Source organism: Sinohyriopsis cumingii, chromosome 18 (assembly GCF_028554795.1).
Source record: "Sinohyriopsis cumingii isolate HCF-2022 chromosome 18, ASM2855479v2, whole genome shotgun sequence".
Classification (NCBI taxonomy): domain Eukaryota; kingdom Metazoa; phylum Mollusca; class Bivalvia; order Unionida; family Unionidae; genus Sinohyriopsis; species Sinohyriopsis cumingii.
In genome coordinates, this window is record NC_142978.1 from 41,424,349 (window position 1) to 41,442,984 (window position 18,636).

The 18,636-nt window shown below is 36.2% G+C and overlaps 1 protein-coding gene across 1 annotated transcript in view; it reads right to left on the bottom strand.

Annotated features, from left to right (window-relative positions):
- Positions 1-2,778: 2,778 nt before the first annotated feature.
- The window catches only part of LOC149776479 (PMS1 protein homolog 1-like), a 79,859-nt gene continuing 64,001 nt past the window's right edge, over positions 2,779-18,636 (bottom strand). The window contains exons 12-13 of the mRNA XM_089940909.1: positions 16,842-17,130; positions 2,779-9,517 (exon numbers count right to left, since the gene is read on the bottom strand). Of these exons, the coding sequence (XP_089797035.1) occupies positions 9,338-9,517; positions 16,842-17,130 (469 nt within the window). The 3' untranslated portion in view covers positions 2,779-9,337. The remainder of the gene's footprint in view (positions 9,518-16,841; positions 17,131-18,636) is intronic.

The following is an 18,636-nucleotide window of genomic DNA, read 5'->3' on the forward strand; positions in this document are numbered from 1 at the left end:
CCCTGGGGTAAGAAACACCCGGGCCTCTTCTAGTTTCTATTCAAACAAAATTTATCCTTTTACAAAATTAAAAAGTGTTGTTTGGCCCGGGTCCCGGTAATATATATGCCCGGCTACCTCCCCCCCCCATCTTGTCGGCCATTTATGCATGCAAAGTCCACTGGATGCAATAGTTTTGCCACAATGCAAGGATGCTGCCCTACCTACAAACGAATTTGAAAAAAGATTTCTTTAAATTAAAGAGCAACACTGTGTTTGGGAAAGAAATGAAGAACATACGCAAACGCATCCGTGAAGACCTTGTCCGTGATAGAGAACAAGACAAGCTTCAAGGCTCATCTCTGACCTAGCTTTTGAGTCCTGGAACATTCTCGATGGCGGGCACATTGCCTTACACAGTAAAAAAAAATGAAACTAAAGCTAATAAAGTCTTTTTTACGTCAGCATGTCGGTGTTCGGATTGTCTAAACTGGTCCAACACCTGTCTTATTATCGGTTCAACCCGCGGTACGGTGACACCATCAAGCTGGGGTACACGGATACAGACTCGTTGTTGATGCACGCGTTGATCTCAAACTAAAACTTGGCGGTAGTTCAGTGTCCACAGGAACGACTTGCAATCCCTCTCGCACAAGTGCTCTGACTGGTCGCTTTGCTGTTAGGTCATCTGCAGGCGTAAATAGTAAATTAGTGGCCGCCTTTTAGTATCAATCCGGTCTGACACTGTAAATATATAAATGGTTCACGACGTTGTCTGCCTTCTAACTCTTCCAGTGCATACAGGTGCCAAACAATTGGTTTCGGAGTTGGTATAAAGGTATTGGTTGCGAAATCATTTTGTGGAAAACTACCAGTCTTCTGCCAAATCGCCTCAGCAGGTATTAATCCAACTGTGCAGATGGTTTAATTAGTCAGCGCTTCTGAATCGGATAAAAGTCATGTTACTCATTCGCGAGACCTAGCTTCACGATTCGTCAGTAATTTTTGCGGGCACTGATTTTCAAATAACTATCCCATAAATATACGGTTAAACCGTTCCATGATGGCCTGGTTGCGATATATATTAAAACGTCCAACATGAATCGGCGTCTTGTATTTTGTTAAGAATGCAGCTGAGGTGTAAGAAATTCTTTACCCAGATTCACTCACAATAGCCGTGGCCATGTTAGCAGTGGCCATGCATAAATTAGTTAAAGCGCATGTGCTGCAACTTAGACGCAGATGATTCTGCTTCTGTATAGTTGGTGGCCACATTTACAATGGTTAACACGTATTTGTATGTGTGCCATCGTATCCCATCATGTAGGAAAAACAGAAGATTATCCTGATGAACATCGTTGGTGTCCTCACAGTAGACCATCCACTATAAATTGTCCTTCTTGCGGGTAGGTTAAGTTGTTTAGCCAACCATGGTTTGTCAACAACGTGGATGACTTTTACCGCGCTCACTGACTTTTCAACAGCAACTTCACTAGTCCAATAATGGAGCGAACGGTATCAAATTGCAAATAGGATCATTATATTAATGCGTTGCATCTCCAATGAATGAACCTTGCCCACTAGTTTGAATCTTAGCCTTCTTGCATCCTTTATAGATGAATCTGGCTACTTTTTCCTCGAATGTAGGATTTATCGTGTTGAAGTCATGGTTGAGATTTATATCTGCATGAATATTGTTTGATGCTTTATAAGCAGGAGATCATGTCAGTAACATACAGCATCTACGCGGTTAATAAGTTCTTCTCCAGGCTTCGGTCTATTGTTAGAATTGAATCTTATACCCACCCATGCCCCACGCCCTCAGTGATTGTATCCTGGGAAATGTTTTTCACCTGGGTATTTGTTCCACTGTGTTCTTGGTAGCTTCGCTAACGCAGCAGTGACATCGCTGCAGGCATTTGCAACCACGGCTAGAGGTTCCCACAAAAGTAAACTTTTTCGCTCCACATCGACCACAAATTCCAATGACCGAAGTGTGACCATTATGCGCTTGAACCCACGTTAGAATGGGTTTTCAAGCGATATCGCACACAATATGAAGGCTTGATTGTGTGATACAATACTTATTTAACGTGGCATAATGAACAATACAATTCATCATCACCGACTTCTCTACGCAGGCAAAGCCCAAACCACCTAAACATGGTGACATGTTTCGAAACTCAATTTTCGCGTTTATTACTGGACAGACGTAAATGAGGAAATCCAATTGTTGTTGAATCGTATTAAGAGATGGTTAACGTGGGATCACATGTCATGGTTGCGTAATCAACCATATTATGAAAAGATTTTAGAAAAACGCTTCAGTCGTCAAATACGTCATCGTCATCCACCATTCATTTCTTTTCCACAACTGATGAAGCTCCTACCATTTATGATCTCGACCGGAGCATGAATAATCGTGTCGTGTACGATGTGATGTGATGCTTGAGTATCAAGGCAACCCCGTGATATTTTCCCCATGACGACACAAAAAGACCACACGTGATCTATATAACACAATGAAATGTACACATGCCTAAAGTTATCCGGATGAACTGTAACATGTTAATAATATTTCTGTGGCACTGATGCACATGACCATGCAAATATTCATTGGACCTGGTGTGCTGCTGACCACTTGTGGGATAAGTTTAGAAATATGTTGCAGAGGTCACTCAAGACCCGTCAAAACCAGTTATTGAAGAGATAAGATCATCACAAAAATATAAAAATCGAATAAGAGATGTACGTACCAAGTGGGTATGCAGGGAAATTACTAGGTTTCAACAAGCCATGGTATTGATAATTGATTTTAATAACAGATTACGTAAAACAGTTAAAGATGGAGACATTAACAAAAGCAACACAATGTTTGTACAGTTTATTCAAGAGATAGGGACTGACTGGAAATGAACTCGTGCACGTCGACCATCACTCGAACCTCAACTCAGACCATCATACGAACCTTCCACACTTGTCGAGATGGAAATATTTACATCCACAGGCAAAACTTTACCTGAAGCCAACCACTTGCATCCACACGGATAAAACAAAGTGCACATATGCAACAACAACAAAAATGTGCTGAATTTCTAAGAGAACAAGAAACGAACAGTGTTAAGACTCTATGCTTTTAAACAAAGTAGCATAAAAAAAGGAAGTAAAATTCAACAAATGGTTTATTTCCTAAGAATACAAAGTGAGAATTGTAAAGGAACATACAGTAAAAGTTCGACCACAAGTCCAAAAGTACAGAATGTTCCAAATGAATTCCAGTACTGAATGTGCTCATGTATCAATAATCTTGGATGAGCTGATGCGCCAACAGTTTTGATGTATCACAATGATATAATCCAAAATGTCTTGAATGAATTCGCAATAACCACAAAATAGTGATTTAGTGCAAATATAAATGAGTACTTTGTTATTTCAGTGAATAAGTTTTAAATAAATGATAGTTTTCACATTAGATCTGAATAAAACTAACATTGATTTTAGAAACTCAACTTAAAATAGGAATGAACAAGGTTTATGCCAGCAATCTTCTATGAAAATCCAAGTCCAAATAAAATGACCAAGATGCAAGTCAAAAGCTCAATTAAAAAACTATCAAAATTTCTTTTAAAAAATATACCTTGAATTCAAACATTAATAAACAGCCTATTTATAACTCACAAACAAGATAAAAAGCAGGTACACTTTCTGAGGTCAAATGGCCATTTCAAAATGTTTACATTATTTTAAAGTATCACCTACCACAGTGGAAAAAAGTTAAACATGCAATATATATTTACACAATGATGAACAAGAGTAAAGCACACAATTTAGATACACATAACACCTCCCCTCATAAAGAAACCAAATAATTACACAATAAATTTGAGTATTTTGAAATAATAGTGATTCATTTTAAAGATTTGTGTTATGTTGTATTTACGACAGTGAATTATCTTCCTATAAAAAAGGATTTTTATGTAGAATTTCTCATTCTTGACATTACCGAACTTGGAAGAGCTACATTGAGTAGTTTGATTTATTTAATTTTAATATAATTCATTTAGTTCATAAAGCTGTAACAAAAATATTAATAACTAAGAATTTATCTTGAAACATTCAAGGGCATTTGGTTTTAAAAACTGAGTTTTCAGTGTTGTTGGTACATATGGACATCAGAGTTTTCATTTGGAATACCTTTGGAATGTAATTGGATTAATTGGATCTATTGGAATTCATATAAATTTTAGGATTTAAGGAATCCATTAATTATTGTAAGTTATTTCTAATTCTTTCATTTTGTATTTTAGGGACATATATTTATATTGTAAATTATACAAACCTTGTTCGTTGTCACTTTCTTGTTTCATGCTTTAAGCCCCTTAGTCATAACAGCAGTACTTCTATAACATGATAAAAGGGTGCTCACCAGTTATTATGTACTTTTGAGAGCGACGTATGTAAGGTGAAGTTGTTTGTATTTCAAACAGGCACAGTGCTGAGAATATTGGAATACCTCTATGCTACTTTTTTAAGTAATGCGGCTGATATTTCTTTTGATATTGTACATGTGGAAATTGTACATGATCTAAGCACACTGCTAACTAAAATTACTGCTCCCTTGAGCTAAAAAAAAAAAAATCAGCCTGAATTAGACTAAGGTACACTATCTTTAGCAACTACCAAAATAAGGCAAAATGAATTTTGCCAGACCAGACAATACCAGCTTCTGAAAGTGCAATGAATGAATTACCAAATATATAAAAGGTAAAAAAAGTTATCAGCTCTTTTTTAAACAATCTACATATGAAGTTCAGGAAGTGAAAATGACCAAGTGGAGCTAGCAGTTTTCTTAAATGTGCACATCTGGAATAAGGCCAAGCTGTATACTCTATAATTCATATAACACCCATCAATCATACACTATAATAAAGGGAATTAAAGGTTCTTTGAACAATACCTAAGATATACCTTGTCTTTTTTAAACAGCCAGTATAACCAGTGGGAATACCCAGGGAAATTCTTTTTCTTAAAAACTGTAACCATATGCAAACTATGAAACTGTATTTTTAATTCTTTCATGTTGTATTTTAGTGGCATAGATTTATATTGTAAATTATACAAAACTTGCTGGTTGTCACCCTTTCTTCTTACATGCTTTAAGTACCTAGGTCATAACAGCAGTAAAGTTCATCTGCAATCAAATTACCTTTTCACTTGATGTGCCTAATGTCAATGTTGTATACCTGCAACAACATAATCTATCTAAACAATCTCAGATTTTTGTTTTCATTTTATTAATGAAAGTAAGAGATTTAAGCGTACAAAATACTATTATTGGAGAAGTAGCTAACTAATACAAACTTCAAAGTGTTGAAAAGCCAATATTAAAGCCAAATATTCCTTCTCAATTGTCAAATAGTTTCTGTGGTGCTTTATTGTAGAAAAATAGCACAATGGATGATCCATACCATTTTTGTCTTCTTGAATGAACATTCCACCAACCCCTACATACTTTGCATCGATAGACATTTTAGATAACTGATGGAAATTGGGAGCTAAAAGATCAAGTGTAAAATTTACATTATTCAGCCACACCCCAAAATTATGCAAGTTCCTTATACTAAGAGGCACATGGAATTCAGAGATAGACTTGATCTTAACTTCAGCATTTTTATCTTGACCGTGTCCCACAATATGTCCTAAAAATCTAACACTAGCATGGCAAAACTCACTTTTACCTAAATTAGTTAAAAATTTGCATCACTGAGTCAAACAAATTCTGAATGGTTTCCAAATGATCTTTCCAGGTATTGTTGCAGATGATGTTATTGATGTAAGCATCGCAATTATCTAGAGATGTTATCATGTTCATTAAATGCTGGAATGATGATTGAGAATGTCTCATACCAAATGGCATCACTTTACCTGGAGTTCCAAATGTCTTGCTCCTCTTTAAGTAATCTTCCTCACAGACACACACTCAAATAAATAAATAATATTTGTATGGGTGAGCTAGAATGGAAAATGCTAAAATCAGCACACTATAAACCGTACATCTCTCTCAAGTTAATTGATGATATATTTATTATATGGATTGGCTCTGAAATGGAATTAAATAAATTCCACTCATACTATGACAGTTGCTATAAAACTATTAAATTTACAACGGAATATTCGAAGGACAAAATCACATTCCTAGATACAACAGTTATTCATGAAAATATCACAATAACATTTGATTTATACTGTAAACCTACAAATAAACATTGTAATCTAGCCCGACTTTGAAAACAAGCTTACCATTTACTTCAATTTTATGAAAGAAGATGCTATCCAACTACTATTCTTACTGAGACTTTTCAATAAGCAAGCTGGCTAGATTATTCACAATTACTAAAATTGATTTAAAAATGTTCAGTGCTTTGCAACACGGTATCAGCTATCTTTACATATGATAAACATAATTATTTTCTCAAACACACAATAAAAAAACCTCTGGCATGTTATCAAAGTCTCCCAGAGATAGAATGGATAAATCTATCATCTTTAAAAGTTAATTTATTAACATCAAATATAAATCAAAACTTAGAGGACACTGTACTACACGTAATGTCATCTATTTACTCATCGGCTTGAAATGTGGTAAACAATATGTAGGTAAAACAAAAAGGGAATTCCAAGTGAGAATAAAACAGCACTTGAGGGATCTCAGCAATTATAAAGATTCCCCGGTGTCAGAGCATTTTACTCAATCTGACCACAACATAGATTGTGTTAAATATCAGATAACAGAAATTATTAAACGTGATCCAGAGCTCTCTAGTAGCACCATCTTTAGGAAAGATAGAGAACTTTATTGGATATACAAATTGCATACTCTACATCCGGTAGGGAATAATATCTTGGTCTGAATGGGAGTTCAGGCAACTTCAATTCAATTTATTATTATTTTCCCTCCCATGCGAACTAAGATGTTTCGGCCCCATAGTCATCATGCTGGAATATTCCATTTTTGAGGAATCACTACCCTCAAAATACTGCCCAAGTTTTGGATTACGTCACAGATTATGATGCAATCTCTCTGTTACGCTGCTGCTACACAGCAAAATGAATTATCAATGTGTGAACTGTGATTCCAAAATAAAACATTACCAATCTCACATGATCACACATGTCTGCATCAGAAAGACTTGCAGTAAATGCAGAAAGATCTTTAAAAGAAAAAAAGATCGATCTCATCGTATATCAAAATGCATTTTGTCTAACTCCACAAGAAAGGTAACATTTGAAAAAATCTAATTAATAAACACTGCCCGTCTGTACTGACAGGAATAAATATCCCTGCATTATTTATGCAGGAGCAATATGTTACCAAGGACCCTTGATGCAATCAATACACTGGATATTACTGACAAATGAACAATTTAATACAGGACAACAGCTAAATAAAACTTGAAAAAAATTCTTCAAACTGCATGGTAGCTGAAGACATCTCATCTCCAACAATTGTCTGGATCACACATCAATATACAGAACAAGAAAGTAAACAAACGAATCAACCCATATTATTCTCTCTGATGAGTTACAATAGCAATGAAACTAGTCAGGGGGTGACTAGGATACCCCAGCAGATGGGAGGGTTTGCCTCCACATCCAAACAGTCATCTTCTTCCAACCACTCCAATAAAAACACAACATCATTTTGTCACAGAATTTGTGAATGGCTATTTCATAGGGCAACTCATGGAATAAAAACTTCAGTTCAATACATACAGTTTATTACGTCTCAATTGTGATGTAGCATTAAATCAATGAATTATAAGTTTAACAATAAAAATCATTTGGAGAAAGGATGATTTTTTGTGTGTGGAAAACCCACATTTTTATAATTAGTAAAGACAAAATATGAGAACAAGATGGGAAATGGCTGATATCATAATGCAGTACTTTCTTTAGACAATTACTTGACAAATTATAGTGCCAGTCTGGAGTAAGGATAACATAATGAGAAATCCCATGGTGTAATTTTCATTTCGTATCAGCTAATTTTCATTTTGTTAAAGTTTAAGTTTGATTCTAAATGTTAGAGGGCTTTTTATCTCCAACTAGCATCTTAATTTTGGGTTCATGTGATTCTGCCTTTCTATATATACATTCCAACTGTGGCTGCAATGGTGGTGTGTTATGACGTGGTATTGTGTGAAGACAGCCCCTTGCAAGTGAAGCAGTAAAACCACCCCGCCAGAGCAAACACATATGGTTGTAGTTAGATGGCCAGGAAAGGGCCAGGCAGGGAAACCTAAATAGGTAGGGACAAGGTCTTTTATTGACCAGAATAAAGGCACTACAAGGCTTGTCCAAGAAGAGCAAAAATATTGAATCATGATCTTGCAGCAATACACATTTTTAATGAAAGATATCAATTTTCTCATCATTTCACACTGTTCATCTCTCTCTATTGATCTTAAGCAAGTAACAACGCATGACCACGACATTGTCAACAAGACAGTCGGTGACCCAGAGAGATGACCTAATCAACAACTCAGCCACTCAGTCAATGACACAGTCAGTGACCCAGAGGATGACCAAGTCAGTGACTCAGTCAACAACACAATCAGCGACCCAGAGGATGACAGTCAGCGACCCAGTTGGCAACCCAGTTGATGACTCAGCAACCATGTAAGTGACTCATAAGGATGACTCAGCGACTCAGTTGATGACACAGTTGGCAATAAGAAGCCAGGAATAAGATGGTACCCCACTGTGGAAGACATCTGTTGTGGAGTGCCAGTCCTCAGACAGATACAGCCTGGTATCACTCCAAATACAAAGACCAGAGATAGCGAGATTTGCGGTAGTGTAGCCAAGGGAGTTTCCACTACAATAAATCCAGAGCACTGTTTAGATAGTATTAAACTTGGGGAAGATAACAAACCATGATGACATTTTATTCAGAACTGTAATATTGATAAGAAAAATGTAACTAAACAAATTGAATGTCTTTTCATCTAGTCCACTAATCAACAATAATCATGAGGTAACAGTAATGAATTTTTACATAACAATAATAATAATGGTACCATACACACTTGTATAGTAGACTGTCTACTTTTAGATTCAGGACTCCACAGCATATAGAAATTCCACCCCTATATGTTGTTTTTCAGTCAAAACTACCTGTATCAGTTTTACTAATGTTACCTTCAGGCATTGTTCATGTGGACTGCGACACTGGAATATCTCCCTAGTCAATTTTGAATCCAAAATCAGTAATATGTCAGTTTAAGAGAAATTTCTCATACTGGGACTAGGGATAGCCAAGACATGTTTGTATCAGTAATAGTCCAAGGGTGAGTTTCTATTCAGTCTGGGACAGGGGAATATCTCCCAGGTTGAATATTTTGTGTAGAAATGGCTTGTTATGAAGACAGTGTTGACAATCAGCAGGAAGTTTGGTTGACATCCTATCTATAAGGTCTAACACATCTTCTTTCAATCTCTGTAGAGGGCGCTGTCGTGCCATGCGTACTGCCTCACCCTAGAAAAGAGAAACTTCTGCATGTAATGTGCTTTAATATTTAAGACCAATAAAATAATAATACCAGGATTTCAGTTTGTGTAGTGTCTTCGTTGTTAAACACAACAAGGCTAGAGCCTTCATGTTGAGACTATAGTAAAGCTGTGTATTGCTGTGACCCTGACCCCAAGGTCAAAAGAGGCAAGCAAGCTTGTTGCAGAAATGTCTTGGCCTTGGAATGATTCATCAGTATTATGAATACAGACTGATGCTGTACTAGGTGAAAACCATTCAAGATAAAACCATTACTTCCTCTGAACTTCTGAGTGTAGATATTTTTCATTTATAACAAGATTTTCAAATTATCTGCTGCATTGGACATAGTGGAACTCTGATTCACAAAATTTTCATTTAGGGAAAAGCAGATGTCGTTAGCAGTCTTTTGGTGAAAATGCCATCTCATAATGATCATCCATTCAGAGGTAGTTTAAGACAGCAGTGATAGCAGCCATATTGGATGTACAACAGGCACCATTTTCATTGAGGACAAACTAGGTATCATGAGAAGTCTACTGCTAAAAACTCCATTGTTAATATCGCCATCCATTTAAGAAGAGACTAAGAGAATGTTCGGGGTTTGCACCAAGACAAGGAAATCCCAGTCAAAGGGCTGCATTATTTGTCTCCCCACTGTACATAGCCTTGTGGGGTGACAAATAATATAACCCTGTGACTGGGATTTCCTTGTCTTGGTACAAACACATAAGTAGATTTTATTCTCCCCCAAATGTTTTTAAAAATTAAATTAAAATAACCCTGCACTTTTGTAATTTTGTTAACAGATTCAAAACACAGTATTATTCATCAGGTACTATAATTATGGTTTTGTACTCTCACGAAAATCTGCATAATTATCTAAGTAAAATCTAACTACATGTATATATGCCACTCTTAGAAAAGAGGAAAAATCTAGAAAAAAGTCATAATTGTTAGGTGTTGGAAGTATTGCACAATGAGCATCTCGAGCCATGTGCTACAGTACTGTTGTTCAAAATACAGTACTGCACATTTATACAAACATGTTAATGAGGGCAATGGGGTGACCTGTCAACTGTAAGGAAACATGTTCTAAGCAAGAGAAAAAAGAAACATTCCTCCACCATTAATGCTGGCCGCCATGTATAGACTATTGTGTGTTGAAAAATGGCATTAAACCACACAACAACAACAATGTTCAGCACTGGATTAAAACTGATGAAGACTGCCAATTGTCAAATGTAAAACTGATGCTGACAGCGTCCAATTCTTTTTAGGCAGAAGAAAAGAAAATTTACTCCCTGCTCAACTGGATCTGCTTATGACAGTAACCGGGAGAACCTGCCAGAAAGAGAGTCATGCTGTTTTGGAAGCCATATTTGCATTTGAGAGAGGACTGATGTAGCCAGAAAGCCATGAATTCATGTGAGTGAATAGTGTTTATTCTATTTGGATTAGTACTTTTTGTGAACCAATGTGTTTGTTTAGGAGATAATTGGATTTTAAATGGATTATATGCATGTATGTATATTTGTCCTTTTTTCTGTGCTATTCCATAGGTTGTGGAATTGCTAAAAGTGTACTGAACTTAATGCGACGTCAGTCAGTCGCTAAATCATCATTATGTAACGTATATTTTGAACTGAAAAAGAAATATTTTATAATGAACAACGACGTTACTCAGTACAATTGTTACAGTAAGATGTTCATTTATTTAATTGCAAAACAGGTGTGGAAGTTGTAAATGTGTGCTTGTGAACTTGTAATTAGCAAAGAATAAAGCTTTTAACATCAGGCTGCATTAGCATCTAAATTGAATAAAAACATTTCTTCAAGTGATTACAAAAATAGTAATCACTTTAAACTTAATGCAGATATTATAACTGGCAAGTACATTTATCAAAAAGAGCTAATTTTACCATTGTCTGTAATGATACTCCCGTTCTGCTGTATCAGTGTACAAAAATAGTGGTTGAAAGAAAGCAATCAAAAGCTTGGTATATTTACTTTTTAAAATATTATCAGACATAACGAAATGTATAAATACCATGCCGTTAAAATGCAAATACCTAATTTACATAAATTAACGGTATTACTATACATTTGACTGGATTTTGTTTACCTGTTACCAACACACAAGTACACTCAACATTATTTATCATTTTTGCTATACCACTTTTCGGTACATAACACGCTTGGCAGTTATGGATACTGACCACCACATTAAAATGGGGGAAATATGTATCAACCTTACATCGTAAGAAATCTTTTGATAAAACCCCATTAGTCTGGGGTTTTGTTCATAAAGACAGCGATAACAAGACTTTCAAGATGACATCCATATTAGACATCAAGTGACAAATTTTTTATTTAGAACCAACTCGACATTATAAGACTTTTAGTGAAAAACCCATGCTGAAATGATCATCCATTCTGAAGTAGCAACTAAAAAAATTTCAGGATGGCCACTATGGTGGCCATATTGGCTATGAGATAGCACCATTTTTATTTAGGACCAACTAAACATGATAAGAAGTCTTTCGGAGTAGACATGTCAATCTGACTTCAGTTCAGGAGGCATTGTAGTAATAAGATTTTCAAGCTGGTCTGTGTGGTGGCCATTTTGGATGTCTGAGTAACACCATTTTCATTTAAGGCCAACTAGACCATGGGATAAATGTGTGTGTAAGGTTTCATGCCAATCCTCCAAGTAGTTAAGGAAATTAGATCATCCCATAAACTCTCCTAGTTCATGACCAGCAAAGATATAACTTCTCAACCAAGTTGACACGAAAAAAATGAAATGGAAGACAATACTCTAAAAGAATGTGTTCTACTGTTAATGCACTCTGGTTGAATCTCACCCTTCATGAGATATTCATGGGTCAGGTATGTGTATACACTCTGGCCAAATCTCACCCTTCATGAAGTAACATGGGTTCAATATGTGTATGCACTCTGGTTGAGGCTCACCCTTCATGAAGTATACATGGGTCAGGGTATGTGTATACACTCTGGTTGAATCTCACCCTTCATGAAGTATACATGAGCCAGGGTATGTGTATACACTCTGGTTGAATCTCACCCTTCATGAAGTATACATGGGTCAGGGTATGTGTATACACTCTGGTTGAATCTCACCCTTCATGAAGTATACATGGGTCAGGTATGTGTATGCACTCTGGTTGAGGTTCACCCTTCAGGAGGAACATATGGGTTCAGGTATGCATATGCAATCTGGTTGAGGCTCACCCATCATGAGGTATGCATGGGTCAGGTATGTGCATGCACTCTGGTTGAGGCTCACCCATCATGAGGTATGTATGGGTCAGGTGTGTATATACAATCTGGTTGAATCTCACCCTTCATGAAGCATACATGGTCAGGCATGTATATGCACTCTGGTTGAGGTTCACCCTTCAGGAGGAACGTATGGGTTCAGGTATACATATGCAATCTGGTTGAGACTCACCCTTCATGGGTCAGGGTATTTGATTCTAAAAGATAATTCTTTTCCTGGAAATATTTGAGCACTCATACATAATTCTTGGACAAAGATATTTATTCAAATGTTATTTGGAAATGCAAACACTGGAATATTTTTGTCTGTGGCTCACAAAAAACTGTAAACACATTAGCTCTATACTGACTACAGTATACATCATCGCCTTCTGTTTTGGATTATTTACCAGGACTCAGACTTGAATTCATTAGAACATTTCATTACTAGTACTTCTAAAATTTAATTTGTGATTATTTTTGGATTATGTTTGGTTTTGATTCTTAAAACTGTAAGTCCTTAATTTTACATTTTTAAGTGTTTTTCCAGGGAAATAAATTATTTGTTAAATTTTTCAAAGCATGTTGTTTTAACTCTTTCTTTTGTTACTGTTTATTTGAGCCTAAACACGTAACATGCCGGTAATTGTTCAACATGATGGCCATAATCAGATTCATCGATTAGTATGCTTGGGGAAAGTGTACGAGTATTCAGATTAATTTAGCTGTAAGGAGTTTAATTTACAATGTCAGACATTCCTACAGCAGCCATATCAGCATTTGTTGAATAGTTGTTGTAGCTTATGAAATGTTTAAGATTCACCTTTATCTTCATTTTATTAGAAAGGTCTCCGGTAGGCAGTCATCTATTGGATCATGTTTTCTTTATGACCAATTTTTATTTTATTTTTTGCCCTTAAAACTTGGCAATTTAATTATATTAAAATATCTGACATATTTATGGAAATGGTGGAAGCATGGGACTTTTGTGAGATTCCCTTGGTGTGGTATCAATGGAGTCTCTAGTGCTCTTTTTGTTGGGCAGGTCTGTTTTCTTGCTAGTTGTGCTTGATTCCTTTTTGTCATATTGTTTCACTGACCACTGGGATCAATGGTAATCTGCCCATTTTGTGGACAGGATCTAAATAAATTGCACTAGAAGTGTTTTATATGTGTCACAATGATTCATTGATTACTTGCATTTTCTACTTTATTTATAGTTTGGGTGGCAGCTCTCTAGATGAGGTCATGTATGGGTACTAATGGAATTTGTGGAAGACTTCATCTGAACTTAATCACTGTTCATATAAAATTTAACAGCAGTGTTAAGGGGAGTTAAGGTTTGCACAAACTTTGTGGTCACTGGAAAGCACAAGGCTTTTTCATATTTTAACTATCATATCCCTTATTGTGCTTCCACTCAGAGCAGTCAATCGTAGCCTTCGGGGAACTATCTAGGCCAGACTCATCTTAACTTGCAGCCATCTTTGTGGTGACCATATTTCTGGTATTTAAAGATGGATTATGTATAAAAAGTGTCTACTGGAATGTTTATTAACCCAGCTTTGGTCGCTGCAAATAAAGTATCCAAGTCAAGCATCTGAATGCAAGTGTTGGTTGGAATCATGTCTAACATCTGAATGCAAGTGTTGGTTGGAATCATGCCAAACATCTGAATGCAAGTGTTGGTTGGAATTTATGTCTAACATCTGAATGCAAGTGTTGGTTGGAATTATGTCTAACATCTGAATGCAAGTGTTGGTTGGAATCATGTCTAACATCTGAATGTAGGTGTTGGAATCATGTCTAACATCTGAATGTAAGTGTTGTTATCATGTCTAACATCTGAATGTAAGTGTTGTTATCATGTCTAACATCTGAATGCAAGTGTTGGTTGGAATCACGTCTAACATCTGAATGTAAGTGTTGGAATCATGTCTAACATCTGAATGTAAGTGTTGGAATCATGTCTAACATCTGAATGTAAGTGTTGTTATCATGTCTAACATCTGAATACAAGTGTTGGTTGGAATCATGTCTAACATCTGAATACAAGTGTTGTTACCATGTCTAACATCTGAATGCAAGTGTTAATAGAAATCAAGTTACTATTTCAGCAAAAATGTATTCATTTCCTTATGGTATCTTAATTATAATCACCTCAGACTAACATCAATCATCCCAAGGTTGCATAACACATTTACACAAAATTATTGATTTATGTCAGGATACAGATGGGTATCTCCAAAAACCACCTTGACTGAAGCAGATTATTAAAGTACACTCTACAGCTACAATTAGCAAGTAATTTGCCTGACCTAATTTTCTTTACACTCTCTGGCACTCCATCCAATCCATGCTGGACTTTTGCAACGATAAAATGTGAAAGCTTCGTTACTTCTTGGTTTTCATCAGTCGATATTATGATGAAAAAGCACAGAACAGGTTCTACATCTGAATCACCTGTCAAATTGTTGCAGATCCCTTTTAGACTAGGTCTCCCACGAATGTTTTGACTATATGTTATGTTTTTCTATATTGGAAATACATTATATCATCATCCATACTCCACACCCACCACAGAGCCCATGATGGGACAGATTTATGGGGTTTTTTTTGTGTGTTTGTTTCTTCTATTAGGGCTATACAGGGTGATACTTTAGAAAAGCAGAATCTTATACTCAAATGACCCTTGCCAACACCCACAAAGGCTATGACTTCTGTAAGGTTCCAATTATAACAGTGCAGGTTTCCTGAACACATAATGGTGACCTTAAAAGCCAGAACACATATGGATGTTTATGTTGCCAATGATACAGTCTGTAAAGCTTTGTGTGATCAATCGACTGACCAGGGCCAAGACCTTCTAACTGCCTATCTTGCCGAAAGTTGTGGCCAAAATTAGTGTGTTTACGATGGATTTACAATAAAACGGCAACTCCACTGCTAAAAGACTGAGATCTTCACCTCAAACTGTATGAGATGCAACCTATGGAAAACAAGCTGCCTCCATTAGGTGCATCTTACAACATTCCGTATTGTGTGTAATCTGAATCCCAAACATGCCCTGGAATATTCGATCACAAACATCACCTAACAATCAATCCTGTACTAAATGTTCATCAGAGGTTCTGCTCTACAATCAATGAGTACCTCTAAAGGCAGGAATACGGTAAAGTTGTATGCATTTGCATCAAGCACAATGGAGTGAATGTTGGAATAACTCTTGTTACTTTCATGTACTGTAACTGAAGTTTCTTCATATGTGAAACAACATGAGGCCTAAAGCAAACAGTTCATCGACACAGCTACTCCCATGTGCTCAAGAAATGAATCAGTCCCAAAGTCAATTAAATTTAGCAGTTATTAAAATATGGAAAATGAATTTTTCAGGAGTTAAATATACTAGCTTCTGAAAGAGCAAGAAATGAATTATACAGTATTAAAAATCTTGAAGTTTTATCAGTTTATCCTCTTAAGTCCATAAAGTGAAAATGACCATGCAGTTTTGAGATATGAACATCTGAAGTAAGGCAAACTGTATAATCTCCAAACCATATTACATCCATCAAGCACGTATAAAAAATAAAGAGAATTAAAAGTTCTTTTAATAATACTGAAGACATCCAAGGTCTTTTTTTAAATAAGCAGGTCTATTTCTTTAACTGCTCTAAGAAACATTTAGATTTCCTGATATTGGAGATTATGTCCTATGTTATTTTATTCCATCTTCATTGTAACACCAATGTCCTTGGACCCCACCTATTAATGATTAATAACACACACACACACACACACCACTTTTTAATACCAGGTAACATAAGAATTCCATTGTGCTCCTTTAATTAGTCTATCATTTCCATATAGTCAATTTTATAAACTAATGTCTAGAAATCCCAATAACGACCTCATTTTCTATCTGGGTCTGTTTTCTCTTTTGTATTGAATGGCTCTATTGTGGAAGTACTACCTTAAAAGACTTTACAACAGCCATGATGTAAAAATGAAAGCAGATCAAAACAGCTCTTACCTGAAGATAATATACAACTTTATTTGGTCTTGCTTGATACAGGGAGGTTGCATTGGTACTGGAAATTAGCTCTAGAATTTCCTCCAGATCTTTTAGCCCATATGTTGAAACAGACTTTGACAGTTCTACAAGCCTCAATTTAAACGCGCCTTCCTCATTTATGTGGCACCGAATCTTCATTCCATTGGAGACAATTCGGGGATCTTGGATTTCAAAATATGTCTGCTCTTTCTTGCTTAGGGTTGCCATGGAAATTAGTGTTCTCCAGAGTGCAGCACCTCCAACATTTCTGTGATGAAAAATGTTCTCTAGTTTAGTTCAGTTCATTATGATTCTCTGTGTATTTGAATGTTTTGAGTCAATACAGAATGATTCTTTGTGTATTTGTATATTTTTATTCCATAGTACAATTCTCTTTGTATTTGCATGATTTGAATCAATCCAGCATGATTCTATCTGCATTTGTATGTTTTGATTCAATACAGTATAATTCTCTGTGCATTTGTATGGTTTTGTTGAATACAGTATGATTCTCTTTTTGTTTGTATGTTTTGATTCAATACAGTGTGATTCTCTATGCATTTATGTTTTGATTTAATACAGTGTGATTCTCTATGCATTTATGTTTTGATTCAATATGATTCTCTGTGCATTTGTTGTTTTTATTCAATACAGTATGATTCTCTTTGTATTTGTATGTTTTGATTCAATACAGTGTGATTCTCTTTGTTTTTATATGCTTTGATTCCATACAGTACAATTCTTTGTGTAATTAGGTGTTTAACGTAATTAAAGGATGTTTACACAAAGAATGGAGTCCAACCAGGGCCCATGATATGGGTCAGTTCAAGGTCAGGTCAGTGGACACACACACTAAGTTGGATTAGCAATCAGCCAATCAGAGACAAGGGTCTGCTGTGCTGAGGTAGCTGACAGCAGTCATTCACTTTACAAGTGATCAGCATCGAGAGTGGTCTGTTTTGTTTTGTATCCTCCACCGCCCCAACCACTGCCTGCAGTTCTGTTATATCTGGCTCACATTTCGCCTGCAGGTCTTATGATTAATCTCCCACCAGCATACTAATTGCACTATCTTATGACCCCTCATACTAATAGGCTGCTCTTGCCGTATCTTCTCCAGTGGTATTCGCCACTATTACATCATTGGGCATTCTGTCCCCAATCCACTCGACTTACAGACATAACAAGTTGTGGGGACTCTGTCTAAATACAGTGGCAATTCTGCCTTAACAGTTATGTCAGTCAGTCATACTGGTGAGTCTGCCTCAAAACATTGGCAATTCTGCCTGGACATCAGTCATACAGGCAATTCTGCCTCATAGATGGGGCATGTTGGCCATTTGGCCCTGACATCAGTCAGACTGGCGATTCCGCCTCATAGTTACTTCATGCTTCTCTACCATCTTACCACTACCAACCTTATGCAGTGGAGGGTGAGACCCAAGGAATGCCAAAGATGTATACTTATGTACCGTTTTATAATGATAAATAGTTGATTAAAGAGTTGACACTACCTCTCTATTAGTTCTTTGTATGCTTAATATCATATATGCAGTTCACCTATCTGTCAGTCCAGCTAGAGGTGCATATGGTCCACCTGTCCACCATTCCATTTATTTTATATTGTGTAAATGTATCTTTAGATTCGATTCAGCATGATTCTCTACATTTTGTTCACTTTAATTCAATACCACATGATTCTCTGCATATTTTATTGTTTTCATTCAATCCAAGTTGATTATCTGAGCATTTGAAAACAACAAATTTTGCATAA